This window comes from Pteropus medius, unplaced genomic scaffold, assembly GCF_902729225.1.
Source record: "Pteropus medius unplaced genomic scaffold, Ma_sr-lr_union100, whole genome shotgun sequence".
NCBI classification, from domain to species: Eukaryota; Metazoa; Chordata; class Mammalia; order Chiroptera; family Pteropodidae; genus Pteropus; species Pteropus medius.
The window spans coordinates 9307749-9326008 of NW_024353517.1; the positions used below are offsets into that span (position 1 = coordinate 9307749).

Below are 18260 nucleotides of genomic sequence, written 5' to 3' on the forward strand. Positions count from 1 at the left end.
ATATCTAAGTTACTGGCAAAAAAAAAAAATGACTACAATATATTCTTGATACGAATCAGTACTGTAAGTATAAAACATGTCTTAATCCTACTGCTCGATGAGCACCTGATCTCTTCAAACATAGCTTTGCAGGTTTTGGAGAAAAGGAACAGTTTCCTCCAAACTGTTGCCCTAATATTTTATAAGTTCAGACTAGGCTGTTTCCCTCATCTCTACCCATTAGCTTCTGCTTATCAGTAGGCTGAGATGTTCTCTTGCCTGCTGACTCCTTTAAACATAAAACAAAACTTGATTTTTTAATTTGAAAAAAATCAGGTAGAACAACTGGATCATAGACTAAAGTAAAGCAGAGAGATAGCAAACTGCAAGATGTGTTTTAGATCTGTGAATATGTGGGGTGGTGAAACACAAGCCATGGGTGAATACAAGAGCTGGGACAGATCACAGAAGGTGTCGGCCATATAACATCATGTGAAAGATTGGGACTAATATTGGTCATCTTGAAAAGTTTTTGAGCATGATGTGTGTAAACTGCTTCAAACTATGTTTTATGAATGTGATTTACTAACAGATTGAGAAATAGCTTAGAGAAAGGTTGAATAAAATAAAGAGGGTATTTGGGGTGAAAATTGAAAGGGAACAGTCAAAAGAATATTTCTACTGTAATAGTTTACACAGGAAATGATGAAAGCCTGAAGAAAAACACAAATCATGAGGATAAAGGAAAGGGTGACAAGAACTTATGAGGTATTTATATAGTTGATAGGATGTGGAGCCCTATTTGGTATGGGAGAAAGTTAGAAGTTAGGATGATGTGAAGACACTAGTCAGATGGTTATGTTGTCGACAGAAAGAGGCCATAGAGGAGGATGAGTTCACTTTTAGATTCCTTAACTTTGAAGTGTCTGTGGGGATCCCAGGTAGGGGTATTTAGTGACCTAACAGCCCAGCAAGCAACTCTTTGAAAAAAAGTTGTTTTCAAGTAGTAGTGGTTGAAACTACTTTCTTGGTAATTAGTTAGAGGGGATGTAGAAAAGAAAAGAAAAGAAGCCTATGGACACAAGGAAAAATAAGAAACTTAGTTTTGCTTTTGAAGAAGTGTCCTTTATCCCTGTATTTGCTTCATCATCTACCAGCGTTTTAACAATGAACCATTCAGTTGGGAATGGTAGCAACTTAGAATAACAAGGGTCTGATTGGAAACTAGTGTGGCTGTTAGTACCAGAATGTGGCCAACTCCATAATCCTAAATAAAATTTCCCTAATCCAAATTCCCCACCTCCAGTCATGGGCTAAATTTACAAAAGTGGAATTGACTAACCTGTTTGCAAAACAACTGCTTTTACTGGCCCCTGCCCAGAGGGCTTGACCTGGATCACTTCAGTTCCGCAGAAAAGGACATGTTTCCGATAGTCCTCAGAGCTGTGGGATTTCCACGGCATGGTTGTATCCGTATGGGGCAATGGCGTCTTTGTAACAGGTATACTTTCTCCTAAAAAAAGGTTGCATTTTGTTGATTATGTGTGAACTCAGGTAGTTATTAAGAGCTGGTGCTTGCCATTTTCAAGAAAATATACAAACCGCAGCTATTCCACTCTTAATGCCCATCCTTTGAGTGAGATGACAGTTCTTAGGGATGCTGGTGAGGCAAGGTGTGGTACACTTGATTGTATTTCAAATATTTACTTAAGATCTGCCTATCTTTTCCACACATGACCTACATAGTTTGCTGTTATAATTTTTAAAACAAAAAATTAGCAAAAAAATTAGCAAAAAGAGTTGTCGCTTAATTTTCCCGCTAGTGTTCTTTAAGCCCAGCAAGACTCTAGACAATGAAGGAGCAATAAAGCATGTGTATATTTATTGTTATTTGCCTGTCATTCACTCAGTTATCTACCCATTGATCCATTCATTCAATAAATATTTTTTAAGTGCTTATTCTGTTCCAGACACTGCCCTAGGTGCTGGGAATATAACAATGAACCAGACAGACAGAAATCTCGCCCTCATAAAGCCTAGGGAGCCAGGTTAGTAATTAATTAATTGATAATTAAAGCAGTAAATATTTAAAGTATAATAGGTTAAGTATGTTGATAGTACCGGATAATCCGAAAATCTAACCCAAACTGAGGATCAGGGGAGATTTTCCGGGCAATTAATAAATGACATTTTGAAGGGAGAGTAAGTCCAACCAAAACAAGGAGGAGAGGAAAGTGTTCTTGGACAAAGTGAGAGAAAAAGCATGATGTGCTCTGGGCACTAGATAAGTTGAGGATATTTGGGATGCTGAGTGTGAGGGTAGAGGTAAGCAGTTCTGGAAGAATAAAGGTGAATGAGAAATGATGCCGTTATAAAATCTACAAAATATTCTTCATGATCTTTTTAGAGCTGGCAGTGAAAGACAGAAATCAGTATGACAAGATGGGACCTCTCGTTTCTCTTTATGGATGATCTCAGCTCCACTCTTATTAACCAGCACCTCTAAAGTGATATATAAGTAATGTCTGCCTTCATCTTCCCTCTGTCCTGGGCTCTTGTTCTGTATCTCCCAAGTGTGAGCTGTTCAGTTCAACCTGGACATCCTACTAGCTCCTCCAATGTAACATATCTAAAATCCATGTCAATATTTTTATCTCTAAACTTCTTCCTGACTTTCCTATTTCTTTATGGTACCACTCTTTTGCTAAGTCATAGTTTTATAATCTCACAAACATCTTTGATTCTTCCTCTTTCCATACTCCGCTCTCACATGGAATGATTCTCCAAGTCCTGCTGCTTGTTCCTCGTTACTGTGCTTCACCGAATCATTCTTGAACTCTTGCATCTGGGTCTCAATGACTTCAATGGCAAATTTAGGTTCTATCCCTCTTTCTAGATAATAACTTTGGAGGCAAGGACTTTGACATGTACAACTTTTTATATTATTTGTTTTCCCTACTGGTATGTAATAGGTTCAAATTACATATTTTTGCTGAATACCTGGATTAAAGAAAAACAATTATCCAGGTTTTTCTATGATTGTTTTTTTCAAAATTAGTTTTCTACCATGGTACATTTTTTTATTTCCAAGGTACAAGAAGGTATAAAATTTTTATTAGTGGTCTTGAATATTCTTCAGGAAATTCATTTAACCAAACACTATCCTTGAGTCATTTTCCTTAAAAAATGATGATAGCAACTCATTGTGTGGATTTATCAGTTGCATTCTAAATGTCCTTATAAAAAAGGATAGAATCTTTTGACAAATCTCCAAATTACTGTACCACATTGTTTTGAAATCAGCCTTTGTAAAAGCAGATACTTACATTTTTAAATGTTTTTCTGACTTTGGATCACAGCATATTAATCCACAACCTATGATTAGACTAATATTAGTGAACAGTTTCTGCACACACAACCAACAGCATCTGGAAGAGGAAGCTATTCAATCAGTAGAGATGGAAGTCATTGGAGTTGGGGCTCTAGACATAAAGTTCAAATCAGGTGATTTTTTCAGAGATGATTTTCAAGTCTTTTTTTCCCTATTCACATATTAATAAGGAGTCTCATGCTTGGCCTCTCTTGGAATCCCGCGAAAGAAGGGATTCATTTCCGAAAGTCTGAAGGTCTAAGTAGTATGGAGAGGGTTTCAGAAGGAAGTACACTTATCATCCATCAACTGCTCAGTTGGCTTCCAGGAACTGGAGATCCTGGCTGATGTGAAAGGGAGATTGTCTTCTCCTTTGTCCCCAGTAGCCAGATGCCTCCCCATAGTGACACTGTTTGAAATGCCATGTCCTTGTTTGTTTACATTTCTAGGACCATTAGACTATAAACTGTTTGAGGGTAGGGACTATTCCTCATTTGTCTTGGTGACTCCAGCACACGATACAGTGCCTGACACATAGTGGACATTTCTGAACCTTTACTGAATAAATGAATGAATGAACGAATAAATAAATGAAAGAAAGGGAGAAGGGGATAAGTGAGAGAAGGAAAACAGGAAGAGAAGAAAAGATCTGACCTATCGATTGATTATAAACTTATATGCCAAGATATAAATGTGAAATAAGCACTTAAGAAAATTCCTGGGTGTCCAACTCAGATCACTGCATTTCAAATAAATCAGTAATTTTAATGAATAGAGGGAGAGAGAAGGGGACTGTGTCAGAGTGAATACTATCTCCTCTCCCCACAATTATTCCTAAGAGAATGAGAAGGCAATAGCTACAAGCACAGGCTCCGAGGTCGAAACGCCTGGGTTTAAGTGTTTTATTCTCTTCATAAAACTTACAATTATTGGACATTTACATCTTTTCACCTATTTTCCTGTTTTCTGTCTCTCCACTAAAATGTTGGCCCCATGAGGTCAGAGATTTTATTTGCCTTTTTCACTGCTTTATCCTCAGCATCTAGCAGAGTGTCTACTCTGTAGTAAGGGCTAAAAAACATTTGTGGAATAAATGTATGAATGGATAAACAAATGAATCCATATCTCAGCTCCACTACTTTTAAGCTGTATAAACTTAAGCAAGTTACTTACCCTTTCTGGGCCTTACATTCTCCCACCATATAAAGCTGTAGATCGAACGAACTAACACATGTAAAATGTCGGCACAGTGCCCAAGACATATAAGAACTAAGAAAAATTAGCCGTGCCAAGGGAAATTTTCAAAATATTCTTAGAATTTCCCCCATAGTATTCCTTTGGTCTCTTGGCTGATTTGTGAGGAGCTAGACCTTGAAGAGGATCATTGCCTCAGGAGACAGAAACAAAGAAAGACAGAAGAGTTGATAACTGGCTTTTGTGGTTCAAAAATCATTCATAAGTTAGATCATAAATTTTAGAGACTACTTGAGAGTAAGAACAAAGCTTTCTATTCACCGTGCTTTGCCTCTACAACTTTTCTAACTAAACAAAATTCCCTGGATTGAGAAGTGGAAGAAAATCCAAAGGAAACTTAGATATTGTGTGTCCCTATGAGAAGAGGCCTGTGCCAAAGGAGGTATAGAAGCATCCTGGAAATTTGTGAAAATGAGTACTGAAGGCACCTGGGTCAGCCTCCTTTTCCAGGTAGATAGGCCTGGGACATTTCTCAGGCCCAGAGTGAAGTGGAGGCACCAGAAAGAAGAGCTGCCCTGGACTAGATTTCCCTCCCCCAATCCTTATACAATGTCAGGCAGCCAGATTAGGATCTGGAGGACCTGCTAACTTATGGATATAACCGTCTGACTTACACCAGATACTTCACACTGCAGACTTCCAACGATGGCAAAATGTGGAGCCAAAATAAAAGTTAAGCGTAGTTATAAAACAGAGTGAAGCTTCTTGCATAGCTGAGCTTTTGGCAATAAGATGAGGCTAAAGAGATGAGAAGAAGGAAGATCTCACAATAGGCATGTGCTACAATGGGACAGAAATACCCAAGAGAGGCAAAAAGGGATGAGGCACAAAAAATGAAGACAGTAGCTTTACCTACCATAGAATCATCCCCCTCACTCTTATAGTTCCTCAGGTCTGGGAAAAAAATGCCACCTCCAATTTTGATTCTTCCACTTGCTAGCTGAGCAGCTCTGGTCTCTTTTCATCTCAGTCTCCTCATTTGTCAGTTGAGTATTATAATAGCTCCTAGTCTAATTTGTTTTATGCCATGATGAAATGAAATATAAAAGTTATGTATAAAACGTAAATTACTATAGCGATGCTAGGACTATTTGCTGTCTTTCTTCTGACATAAATAAAGACTTGTATATATGTAAATGTCTATTTTGCACATGAGGAAAAATATCTAAATGATATTTGTGGACAAATGCTCTAGGAATACATTTGCAGTTTCAGGAATCTAACCTTAATCAGATTGTTCCACCAGGATGATTTCCGTAAATATCTCCTGGGTGGGAGGATCTATGTAAACTGTGTAATAAAGTAGGGAATGGTGGTAGTTAGGTCTTTTTGAAGAAATTAATGAGAAAAAAATATATGTATTTCTGTTTTATGCATCTGTCCTTAAAATTGACTTTTATCAGTACTTGGGTTATACAGATATTAATGCTGATGACTGTATTTTTTCAAAAACAGACCCTAAGAAAAATCATTTACCATTTAAGGTTATTTTAGTTCAGTTTTGCACGCTTGTTTGAAGGCAGCATTGTTTACCATTTCTACTTCTCTGGTACTCTCTGAGATTTCCTTGGAATCAAGGCAAGCACTGTGCAGCCGAGTCAGTAGACCCAGGGAAGTCAGTACCACTGTTTGTCCTCCCTTGTCTTCTCACGGCCATGCTCTCTGTCACCAATGAGAGAAGCCATTCTTCATTGGCAGGCTGCTGGGAAACGTGAGACAGTCATTGCCTTTGAGTGAGAAGGACAGTTCTTGAGCTTGAGGGTTGTACACTGGGTACTATGGCAACATTCAGCATGAAAAATATGATCAGGACACAAATCCTCATCACTACCATTATAAGGAAGCAAGATTTTTGCACATTAAAAGGGTATTTTGAAATTATACTGGACATATTTATGTTTACCACATATTCTTACCTCATTTTGAAATTAAGAAGACCCATTTTTAACATGAAATCTGCTTGTGTTGAATGATTTAGGAATAGATAATGACTCTCTTTACATTTAGATGATGTTAAGAAGATCGCGTGTATATGTGTGAGAGTGTGTGTGTATGTGTGTGTATGTTTTCCTGTCTTTACCAATTTGGAAACAGAAAAATGCAACAATTCGTAAGCATAAAAGACAGTTTCTATTTTGGTGTTGCTGTATAGTCTCTTCTTCTCTCATCATGTCCTGTGTATTTTTTTTTTTACCTAAGGAATATTTTGCAAATAATGTCTTATTAATTACACAAATTCAAGTGAACTTTACAAAACACAAGTGAGAACAAGAACAGTTTAAACCATAACTAGAAAACTGGCTTTCTGCTCAGTGAGATTATCTATGTGATTCTAAAGAACAGAACTGTAATACTGCCTTTCCCAAAAGTTCAACTCAGTCTCTTTCCCAATGAAACCTGGGGCTCTCAATACCTTAGCATAGGCCTGGTATAGGGCAGGTAAGTATATGTTGATCTGCTTTGCTAACAATTGTCCTAGATGTTGGACAGGAAAGAAGAAGCTCTATGACAGCTGCATACCTGTGAGCATGCCTTCATTCACCACACAGCTTCCATCAATCAGAACAGCATCACATGGCAATGACAGTTTTCCTGGAAGAATGAGGATATCTCCAGGAACCAAGAGATAGGACTCCAGCTCCTGTAAACCTACACAACAACAAAATTTCCATGACTGGCTGAACTTTTCCTGTTTTTATTTAAAAATGAAAGAGACTGAAAGCTCATGTCAACCAGTTGGCAAGAACTACCCTGCGTACTCACCCGCTCCAGCCCCTTTCCACTGAATCACAAATTCCTAGGAACCAGGATTAGATCATGGATTCCTGGGTCATAGCAAAGGATTAGCTGAGCCCACAGAAGATACTCAAGGGCGTTGGTCCACAGAGGATTTCCCCTTTGCCGCTGCTTTCTGTCTTTGGCTGGGTTCTCGACCCCTTGTAGCACACTCTGTCCTTGGATTGGGGCCTGCTGTAAATCCTCCAGACACCTGGGGTGCAGCCCCTCACCCCTCGCAGAGAGCCGTGGCCGCCTCCCACCTCCCAGGCTAAGTCAGAACAAATATCGAGTGTCCAGTCAGCCATTTACAAGCCTCATTCAGGCCTAGGTTCTGGATAACAGATCAAAATGTATGATGCAGGGTCTGATGGTTAGTTAGGGAAATCAAAAAGCCTTAAGAGGGCTTACCCAGTAACATTCACATGAGTAAAACGTGGAGGGCAGTGGAAATGTGAAGTAACCCAGACATCAGATAGAAATGATTTAATCAGGGCTGGAAAGAGGGTAGGGCATGTGTGGTACCCAGGGTACAAAATTCAACAGGGCACTCTCTCTCAGGGTCCTACAGGTGTGGGTCAGCATTTGCATGACCTTGCCTTCTTAAATTCTTCATCTCAGATGCCTTGTTTGCCTCACGTTAGCCCCAGTCCTGGGTTCAATCAGAGACATTTTCCTCCTTGACTAGTAATTAATAACAAACGAGACCAATTCCACCCTGAAATATCAGGATGTCGAAGACAGCAGAACACATATCACTTACCTTTGCCTTTTACGATGATTGCAACCTGGACTTTGTTGTGATCCTCCACAAGGTTGTGCAGCTTAACTGATTGCTACCAATTGAAAGTCAATGTTTAAATATTAGATAGTTTAGAACCCGAAAACCACATGATCTCAATACAATAAATGCCGAGTCTGCTGTCATAGCCAAACTGATCCTAGGCAAAGACCCAAGTTCAACTTTTGATGTTTCTTCTTCCCTGCGCAACCCCTACTCCATTCAACCCCCTATTTGCAGCAGCAAATATGTTCTTTAGTTTAACAGTATTTCAGTCCCAGGGAAAATAATACACAGCCACTTTCCCCAAGGACCTAAACTAAAGCATGGAAACTTCACTTCTGGAGGATGTATAGTTAGATTGGAGAAGAATGAGATCACCAACTGGTTACTTCCCCTTCTGTGCCTCTGTTTCCCTGCCTGTAAAACAACAAAGCTGAATGTGATTTGTAAGTGGCTTTTTGCTGTAAGAACCTGTGAATATTTGGGTTGTGTTTTGATTACATGTAGAACAACCATCCCCTCCTTTATGAGATATTTAGTCTGTTTAACTCCATTTTCCTCATCTTAAAGTGGAGATAATAACCCTATCTGCTTTATAAGGTTGTTTTAGTTAATTCTAACCTTAGTTATTCCTTTAGATAGTACTCATTACTATGGTAAGAGCTCAAAGAGTGTTAATGATTAATAAGAAAGCTGTGGTTAGGATAACAATTGTCTGAGTAAATAAGCTGGAAAGATTTGCTCGAGGAAAAATTCACTGAGATATCATCCTGTGTAAAGCAGAGGAAATGGAAACAGCCTGGTGAAGGGAAGGCAGCATTTCCTAGGATAACTCAGGAGACAGAAAGGCAGAAGTGAAAGGGGATGTTGTCCACACAGTTCTCCATACCAACCGTAGGGGGCACCATAAGCTGGAGAGAGTGGGATGTTGGAAGGCATCCTGGAAAGCACTATCCATCTTTATACCATGTCAGTTACTTAGATACGTCTAAGTAGAAGAGGTCTGAATGCTGTCAACAGTATTTAAACAGAGCTTAACCTAATTCAAATGTAAAACGTTTCCTTTTAGATGTTAGAGTAGGTTATTTTTATCTATTCTGTGAATGATTTTTAACGGTACAAATGTCACCAGGCTAAGACAAGCACTACACACAATTATGCAACTTTCCTCTTGAGAGAACATGATGAATTCTGTGTTAATATTTATACAGAAGAATTTATTGTTTACTTCAGTTTTGCACGAAAAGCTAATTTTCAATCATTTGGACCAATTGAGTGGAAGAAGTGATATTACTGTTAGGCGTATATTCATTGCCCTAACTTGACTCCCTGAGGCTTGCCTGTTGGGGGATCCATTTTAATGATGGATAACAGTGAGAAAGTCAGCAGTATTCGATGGCCAGTACACTAGATGCCATCAGGATTCCCGAGGTGTGAGTCAGGTTTATCCACTAGCCATTTCTTATGTACCCTTACATAAGAAATTTCACCTTATAAGTTGTTTCCTCTGTAAAAAGATGACATTGAATTGGATCACTTTCAAGTTCTCTTCAAACTCTAAAATGGCATTACACTGATTTATTTTGCATATCAGAGATTTATTCAAAACCCCCAAGGCTTCAAAGAAGAAATACTCAGGGTATATAAATGACTCAAATTATTATTCTTTTTTTTCAAACAGTTTAGAATATTAAGCAACTACTATGTGTCAAGCACTATTGTAGGCACTTAGAATATACTGCTTAATTTTTTTAACCCTTAAAGTGATCCTATAATGAAATGTTATTATCTCCAATGTATATATAACATAACAAACAAACAAACAAACAACCAGAGCTTGAAAATGTTAAAGCAACTTGCCCACAATCATTTAGTTACTGAGTATTAAGATCGACAATCAAACCTAGGTTTATTTGACTCTAAAGCCTTTTCTGTTGATGAACATGATCTCCCGAAGTGCTTGAAAACAGCTTTTTCTTTAAGAAGGCAAACATCTTTCCTTACAAATGTCTTTATTTTCTTGCTTAGCAAACTCTTTTAGTCAATGCCACGATAACTTCAACCTGGCTGAAGAGGACGATAATCAACACATTTGGAAGTGGTGAAGTATGAGTTAATAATGCTTGACTGTAATTCTTAAAACTCATTATGGATTTGATTATCAGACTTAGAATTCTGGTAACCTGCCATGCTTCCATGCCTTTGCTCTCACTATTCCTTAGAATGTTCACTGCAGTTTTTTTACTAGCAAATTCTTTCTAATCCTTCACATAAAGCTCTGCTCAAATGTCACTTCTACTGCATAAGTCTCTAACATCCCCAAAAGGAATGAATTGTTCTGCTCTCTGTGTTCCCACTTGTATTAGTGCACTGATCACATTCCATTATAGCTATCTGTTTTCTTGTCAGATCTCCCTTGCAAGTCAAGTGGTTCAAAGAAAGGACCACGAATCTATCCATGTATCCTCTGAAGTCTATCACATAGTAGGCCCTCAGCAAATATTTATTTAATAGAACTGAATTATTCTACTTCTCCCCACAACACTGGAATAGGATAATTTAAGCATCCTTTCTGAGCTAATGTACTCAGAAACTCTACAAACACAGGTTTCTATGACAACCAACTAGCGAGGAGAAAGCAAGTGCTGTGTTGTTTGCCATGATTTTGAAGCTCGCAGCCTGATTTTCATTAGGCACCCTCTGGTTCTCCAGTCCCTGTTTAGTGAGACCAGAATCAGTTTCCAAGACTAATTTGCATAGTGTTATTATTCTGCATCTGTTGCTGTGAATTCTTATGTTTGCTGTGGCTGGATTTTCTCCAGAGATGAGTAATGAGGGCATTAACTCAGGTGTCTCTTGAGCCTGGTTCAGTCATGAATGAAGCACTGTGAGCCAGATACTCTCAGTGCTATTTCTAGCAGCCACCGGTGGAGCCAGCAATGGAGTGTGCAATACAGTTCAATGGAAATATAGTTGAGTGTCAAGGTTTGCACTCGAACCTGCGTCAAACTTACTAGGAAGGGACTGCACAGGGTGTTTCTTGGCTTAGGCAAGGTTAGTTGTCTCTGTGCAGCATGACTCTGACGACAGCTAGAACTTATCTTATGTTTGACTTCATCCCTACCTATGGTGCTACTTTGGAAAGGGCTTCTGCTAAGGAAATATTGTACATGCAGTAGAATTTCTTTTTATGAGGAGCCAGAAGCCCTGACTCTGTCACAAATCCACTTTATAATCTGGAACAAGCTCCCTCTATCTTAGTTTCCTTTTCTCTAGATGAAGACTGAAGTTTCAGACTAGGTGGTTTCAATAGTTCAACAGAGATGACAGATTGACACAAGTACCATCATTTACCACGTCTAAAAAGCTAATTCTACAGTCAAGTTTTCAAAAACATACAACAAATACAGTTAGATGTTCTTTTTCAGGTTGCCTCATGATTCAATGATTCAGTCAGATGAATCTTAAGTGAAGTAGTAGAACATTTTCTAGAAAGATGCTATAGGAATCTAAGACTTAGCAGGGCTATGAAGTTATAAGTAATATTCAGCTAAATACTCTTTCGGAATTATTGTTATGCCATTTATAAGACAATTTTTTTAATCAAGGAAGATTTTAAATGGCTATAAGATGAACGATGATGGTAAGAGAGAAGGAAAGGTTATAAACAATGAACTTTCTATCACCAATGAGAAGGGTTTGCATCACACAGGAGTCTAGGAATTAGTAGGACAGCCTAAGAGAGGCCTCAGAAATAAAGGGAGATGTGACACTCTTAAAAACCATTTCTGATTGTGCAATATGAAAGAACATAGGTTGAAATAATGAATTTGAAGAGCTCAAAGAAAGAGGGTTTGGAGGCAGATGAAAGCATGTGGGCACTGCCACCTTCTCCTTCCAGTTGGCCCAACCAGGGTTTTTTTTTTTTTTTTGAGATATCGATATAGACATTAGTAAAGGGAAATTCTCTCTCTTCACCTGAGATCATAGGCCCTGAAAGGAATATATACCGGAGACTGCTGTGACCATCTTTGCCTCTATATGGAATACTTCTATCTCAAACTATAATTTCTAGAAAAATGAACACATGCTTGAACGTTAGGGCAATATTAAATTATTAAATTATTAAAATTATTAAATTATTTAAAAAATATTAAAATATTAAATTATTTTAAAAAATTTTAAATGTCTACTTCTAAGTTCAGTCATAATTATTGAATCAGACAGATAATGAATAGTTTGAAGACTAGCACAAGTCCACAGACCATACTTTGAGTAGCACTCTGGTAAAGCAGGGTTAAGAGAAAAAGAGAAATAAATTCCTAATCATTGTTTGAGTTCTGTACCTAGATCTATCTATACCTATAGTAAAAATGGCCCTGAAATGGCTTATCTGAGTGGCTTGATTATGCTCAGGTGAGTTTCTGTCACTGCAGTCTTGACTAATAAAACACATGGTTAAGATGCTGCCACTCATTCTCCTAAAATCTATGTCTGGCATCATTAATCCATCACAACATTCTTGCCCATTATGTTCAGACACAGCCTCAAAAAGCTTCTAAATATAGTATTCAACATAGCCTTCAGTTGATAATCAGAGTTTGCAAAGACATTGAAATCTACCTAGTATTCCTGAAGGCCTCCTCCTGAGATCCCACGTTTAGTAAGCCCTAGCTTTTTTCTTTGTTATGACATATGCCTAATAAAGCAACTCCTTGTTGTCAATGAAAATTCCATAGATTTTGCTTCTTATGCAGTCAGGAACTAAACAGAATTCAACTGTGACTTTAGCTCTTACCTGTCGCAAATCATACACACTTAAGATAATGGAGATAACAGACAAAACGATGATGGCCACAGAGTAGTCTATGTAACCTTGAGACAGCCACAATGTTAAGGTAAAGGCTTGGAACACGTAGAATGGATTTAAAACCTGCAAGTACAAAAGAGCATCTAGGTCACTTGCATGGACCTTAGTAGCTGTCAAGAAGATGTCATTTCTTTATAGAATGGCATTTTCCATTTTTTACAACATGCAACAACCTTTAATATTTAAGAATGCACTTAGAACTCCATTAATCTGGGTGGAGACAATGTCAAGCACATAAAATGTCATATTGTGGAAGCAAAATTATTTTAAGCACTCAGAGCCATGGCCATAAATTGACTAATTTTATTTATTATGAATTTTCAAAAATTTGTTACCAATAACAAAATCCAACAATTTATCCTTTCAAATAGATTTATTCATGGAAAAGAAATATGATTCAGTCTCTTTTCAAAAAAACTTCGATCAAACTTTGAACATTTTTATTGCAGGTTTTTTTTTTTTTCATGTAATCACGTGCTATAGAATTAGTCAAGTTATACAATGGAAATTAAAGATTCTTTAATCCAGGTTATTTAAAAATAACATACTCTTATGCCACAGGTCTTAGCAAGATCCTCTGAGAGCCAGTCAAGTCAGCATAGGCCTTCCCTTGAGTAAGGAGAAATAGTGAAGAGAAAGGTCTTACCCAAGTCTTCAGTGAAAATCACAGTAGAATGTATCACCAGCCCCAAAGCTGGTCATCCATACAGATATACACTTGGTAATATCTTCAACTGTTTTTATTCCCTCATTTCCCCCATGATGGCCCTGCTGACTTCACTATTAACAATGATAGCACAGAGGGCAACTTGAGGGAGTGGAGCTAGAGAAGGTCATGTGGTGTATGTACATGATAGCAAGAATTAAAGAGCCCGTCTGAAAAAAGCAAGGATTTTTTTTCTTGGTGAAATACTCTTTATGATGATTATAAATTAGATAAACTGTTACCTAAAACCAGTGCCATTCTTTCTTACTTCTACTTTCTATAAGTTTCTAATATATTAAATAAACTTCTACTTTGGTCCTAAAAATAAACTAACATTTGGTTAATAAGCTAATAGGCTATATCCTAAGAGTTTTTTAAACCCTTAGATATATGCTGTACATTAAAAAGGTTTTGTTCCTTAACACACATTTCTTATTATTTCCATTGAACCATGCTTTTCTTAAAAATTATAGCTCTTCTGTTGGCTTGGCATAAAATACTTTAATTGTATATTAAGCGCTAATGATAATATGATTTTCAATTTCTACAATCTCGGTAGAAAATTGGTTAAAAACTTTTTGTAGAAGAAACAACACTATTATAATTAATAAGGTTGCCTTATTCAATAATTTTTGAAACCAAATGTGAAAAAATAGTTTTACTTGCTTTTCTCCTGCTAAAAGCCTAGTATATAGGTGCCAGAAAATATTAGCACTTCTTTCAGAATAGACCAATGACACCTGGGAGAGGTGGCAATTTGAAAATGTACTTGAATAAGAGGTTTAAAAAGCATCCTACTTTTCCATAGTGGCAGATACTGTGCATATGTGGAAACACGGGATATATGGGAAATCTCTGCACCTTTCAATTTTCCTGTGAATCTAAGAAAAAAATTCTAATAAAAATTTTATTTTATAAAAGATATGATTATGTTCAAAAAATGAAATTAACATCTTTGCAGACTACAAATAGACTAGAAACATGCAGCATTGAGTGGAGACTAACACGATCAGCCTGCTGGGTCCCAGATGAGGACTGAAGAGAGACAGTTAGAAGTTCATTTCTAGGGGGAGTAAGACACAAGTGCCCCATAAATGGCAGAGAACAAAACTCAAGCTTGCAAAGGAAGATAGGGGTAGCAGTGAGGTTTCCCTACCCAAGAGCAGAGGCTAAGAAAAGTCACAACAATCAGTGTGAGGGTGGAAGGCTCTGTAAGAGAGGACAATCAGTGTGAGGGCGGAGGGTGGAGTAAGAGAGAACAGAGCCCATAGTACACCTGTAAACTTGGCCAAGCCCGAAGCTGACTCAGGACCTGCATCTGACAGATCCCCAAGGGAGAGAGCCCAAACTTCCAGTATAGTTCTTAGTTCTTAATTCTGAACTGGGGACCCAAGGGGACCAGTAAGAGGCAAATGCAGAGCCCAAACTTCCAGTATAGTTCTTAGTTCTTAGTTCTGAACTGGGGACCCAAGGGGACCAGTAAGAGGCAAATGCAGAGCCATCAAAGAGAAAAAAGTGAGCACAGAAGGACAGAGAAAAATGGCGGGGGTGGGGGAGGATTCCACTGTAGGCAAGTTTACCAAAATAAACTTCAAAGCACATAAGCAAAATATTCTAAAACAAAACAAAAAACTCTGCTAACAAAGAAATCACTTTCAAGGAAATGGCAATAGTAGAGAAGTATAAAAAAACTCAAAATAATATATCTAAATTCCTCAAAGAAATCATAGAAATCATAACATTGACCTCCCACCACAACCGCCATCAAAAATTTAGAAACAAACAAGAGATTAGGAAACAGGACTCTGCCTTCACACTGAGAAGATATCTTTAAAGTGGATTTGAATTTAAAACAAGTGGTTATTGAAAAAGAGCAGTTAGAAATCCTGAAACAAAAATATATATATTTATTAAAATATTTTTAAAAAGAAAACCTCAATAGATAGGAAAAGCATAAACTAAAGGCAGCAGGGAAAAAACAAAAAGAAGCTGCATGAAACACAGATTTTGTTCACATCAAGTGTCCATGTGGTGTTTAAGATTCCCCTGACTGGTAGAAAGTAAAAGATGGGAGTTATTATTATTTTTTTTTCCAAAAAGAAAAGCAAACAATTAGTTACCTGTTTAACAAGCAGCTTCCATATGGGCTGGATTTCAACCTCAATGGCATTGGGCCCGCACACTAATCTTCTGTAGGAGATTGATCATCTATTAGTGTCATACCTCCAAACTCATTAACAAGTGAATATAGGCCAAACTAAGCAGAAGTCAATTCTCTACCCTTTAGGGATTTTGTGCTTTTGATTAAAAATTAATGTGCAAATCCTAAAATACTAATACATTTTTTAAATGAAAGTCAGTGCATGATACACAAAGCTGTTATTCTGGTTAAAAAAGATTCTAAGTATAGTATAACTCAAGAGCCAAAATAAAGTTAGGCATTCTGAGTTATTTGAAAAATAATTTAGCTAAGAATAGCTAAAAAGGCACAGATATGAAGATATTCCTAGATTGCTCACACATTCTACTTCGATCTTAATGTTAGAGGTCATTTCTATCTTACCTTAGTATCTCCAGCACCAAGAATAGGCCCTTAGTGTATGAACTCAATGAACACAAGAATGAATGAGCCAACAAACTAAAGGATCTCATATGGTCTTTGTGGCTAACACCCTGTAAATCCACACACATGTCCATTACAAAAAAAGAAGCTCTCATGTTTGTATAGCATTTTACAATCTATCAAATTCTTACAAAAGATTCTCTCATTTGATCCTCAAAATAATCCAAAGAGAAAGGCTAATATGCCTATTTTGCCAAAGGGAAAAAACATTCAGTATGCATGTTTTGCCAAAGGTGCTTGAATCTAATATTAATCATGACAACATAACTTTTAAGCAGAGATAACAATGTCGGAAACTGGTTAGCCTTTTTATACACATTATCTCCTTTAATCATTAAATTATTCCTTTGAGATTTCATATTATCATCTTTATTGTAAAGATGATTGAAGTTCAGAAAAACTAAGTAATTTTTCAGTCTCAGCTAGAAAGAGCAGAGCCAGGCTCCATACCAATGTCTCTGTGGCTCCACTTCTTATTCTGCTCCAGTTAGCACCAGTGGTGAAAATCTGATCTAAGGTAAAAGAAGGAGTGAGCCAAAGTTTATCTGATTTCTAAGCCATGCTTTTCCTTTCCAAGTACAATATTACTTGCAATGGTCAGAGAGAACTCCAACCAAGGTTTTCTGACTCCATGCCACGAAAACACTGAAATTCAGGGATATTTGGAAGCAGAGATGTCAAACAGCATGTCCCTAAACCTCATACTGAGAAGGGACTATAACTCAAGTCATTTTGGTTGCTCAAGACTCTTTTCCAAGATCCACAGAAATAACTTGTTATTAGCCAAGGATCAGAACTTGGTCACATCTCTCTCCCCTTTCTCTCTCTGCTTAGAATGCCCTTCCCATATTCCTCACTTTGTAAATACCTTCTCATCCTTTGAGAGCCAATTTGACGATAGAGATGATGGTTTGAAAAATCTGAGATCTAACAGACCTGAGTTTGAATCCAGCTAAGCCCCACATCTTTGTGTGGCTCATTCCATTTCATTCAGGTCTCTGTTCAAATATCACCTTATTGGAGCCTTCACTAATAATTCTGTTTAAAATAGCTATCTCAGCTCCCAACTCAGATTCTCTTTACCTCCTTAACTATTTTGTTTTTCTTTAAAGTGTGTTTGATAATCTAAAAATTACATCTTGTTACCGGCTAATAAGCATGCAAACGATAGACTGTATCCTCTACTATAACATAAGCTTCTAGAGGACACCAACAGGTCCTGCATGCATAAAACAGGGCCCAATACATGTAATACATTCAAGAATTACTTGTTGAATGAATAAATAGGTGAATGAGGAGTAAAGCTTGGTTCCTTATCTATGAAATGGGTTTGATAATACATGCCTAATAAAAATGCTATCAGTAACATTCGAGATAAATATGTAAAGCATTTAGCACAAGTGCCTAAGACATGACAAGTTCTCAATAAGTAGCAACTATCTTTGAAGTCTTTCCTACTCCCGTAGGCACAATTAACTATATTTTTCTCTCCTCTAAACAACGTTTTTTTTTTCTTAGTAATGGCATGTACATCCTTGAATTGTTACATATAGACACATCTTTCTCCTCAAATTTCCTAGCCCCTCTTTAATGGTCAGAGATGGAGCGAGCTTTTCAACTCTGTTTTTCTAGCATCTAGAGTCACAGTGTCAGATACGGTGAATGTTTCCTAAATATTGGACTTAATCAGTGAAGCCTTTTGTGACCCATGTCTAGAATACTCCTTCCCCTAACAATTGGACTTAATCAGTGAAGCCTTTTGTGACCCATGTCTAGACTACTACTTCCCCTGTAGTTCAGTTTACAGAACTACAACACCACGCAGGCCATAGAAAATCAGTTGAGACAGGAGCAAGCCAAGTGTCTGATGTTCTTCCACTTTCCCTGTGTAGTGAGATG

The 18260-nt window shown here is 37.5% G+C and overlaps 1 protein-coding gene across 1 annotated transcript in view; it reads right to left on the reverse strand.

The window, feature by feature from the left end:
• ATP13A5 (ATPase 13A5) overlaps positions 1 to 18260 on the reverse strand; it is a 97381-nt gene that overhangs the window by 52243 nt on the left and 26878 nt on the right. Inside the window, exons 6-10 of the mRNA XM_039850642.1 lie at positions 15859 to 15928; positions 12961 to 13095; positions 8142 to 8214; positions 7124 to 7252; positions 1322 to 1492 (exon numbers count right to left, since the gene is read on the reverse strand). Coding sequence (XP_039706576.1) covers positions 1322 to 1492; positions 7124 to 7252; positions 8142 to 8214; positions 12961 to 13095; positions 15859 to 15928 — 578 coding nt within the window. The remainder of the gene's footprint in view (positions 1 to 1321; positions 1493 to 7123; positions 7253 to 8141; positions 8215 to 12960; positions 13096 to 15858; positions 15929 to 18260) is intronic.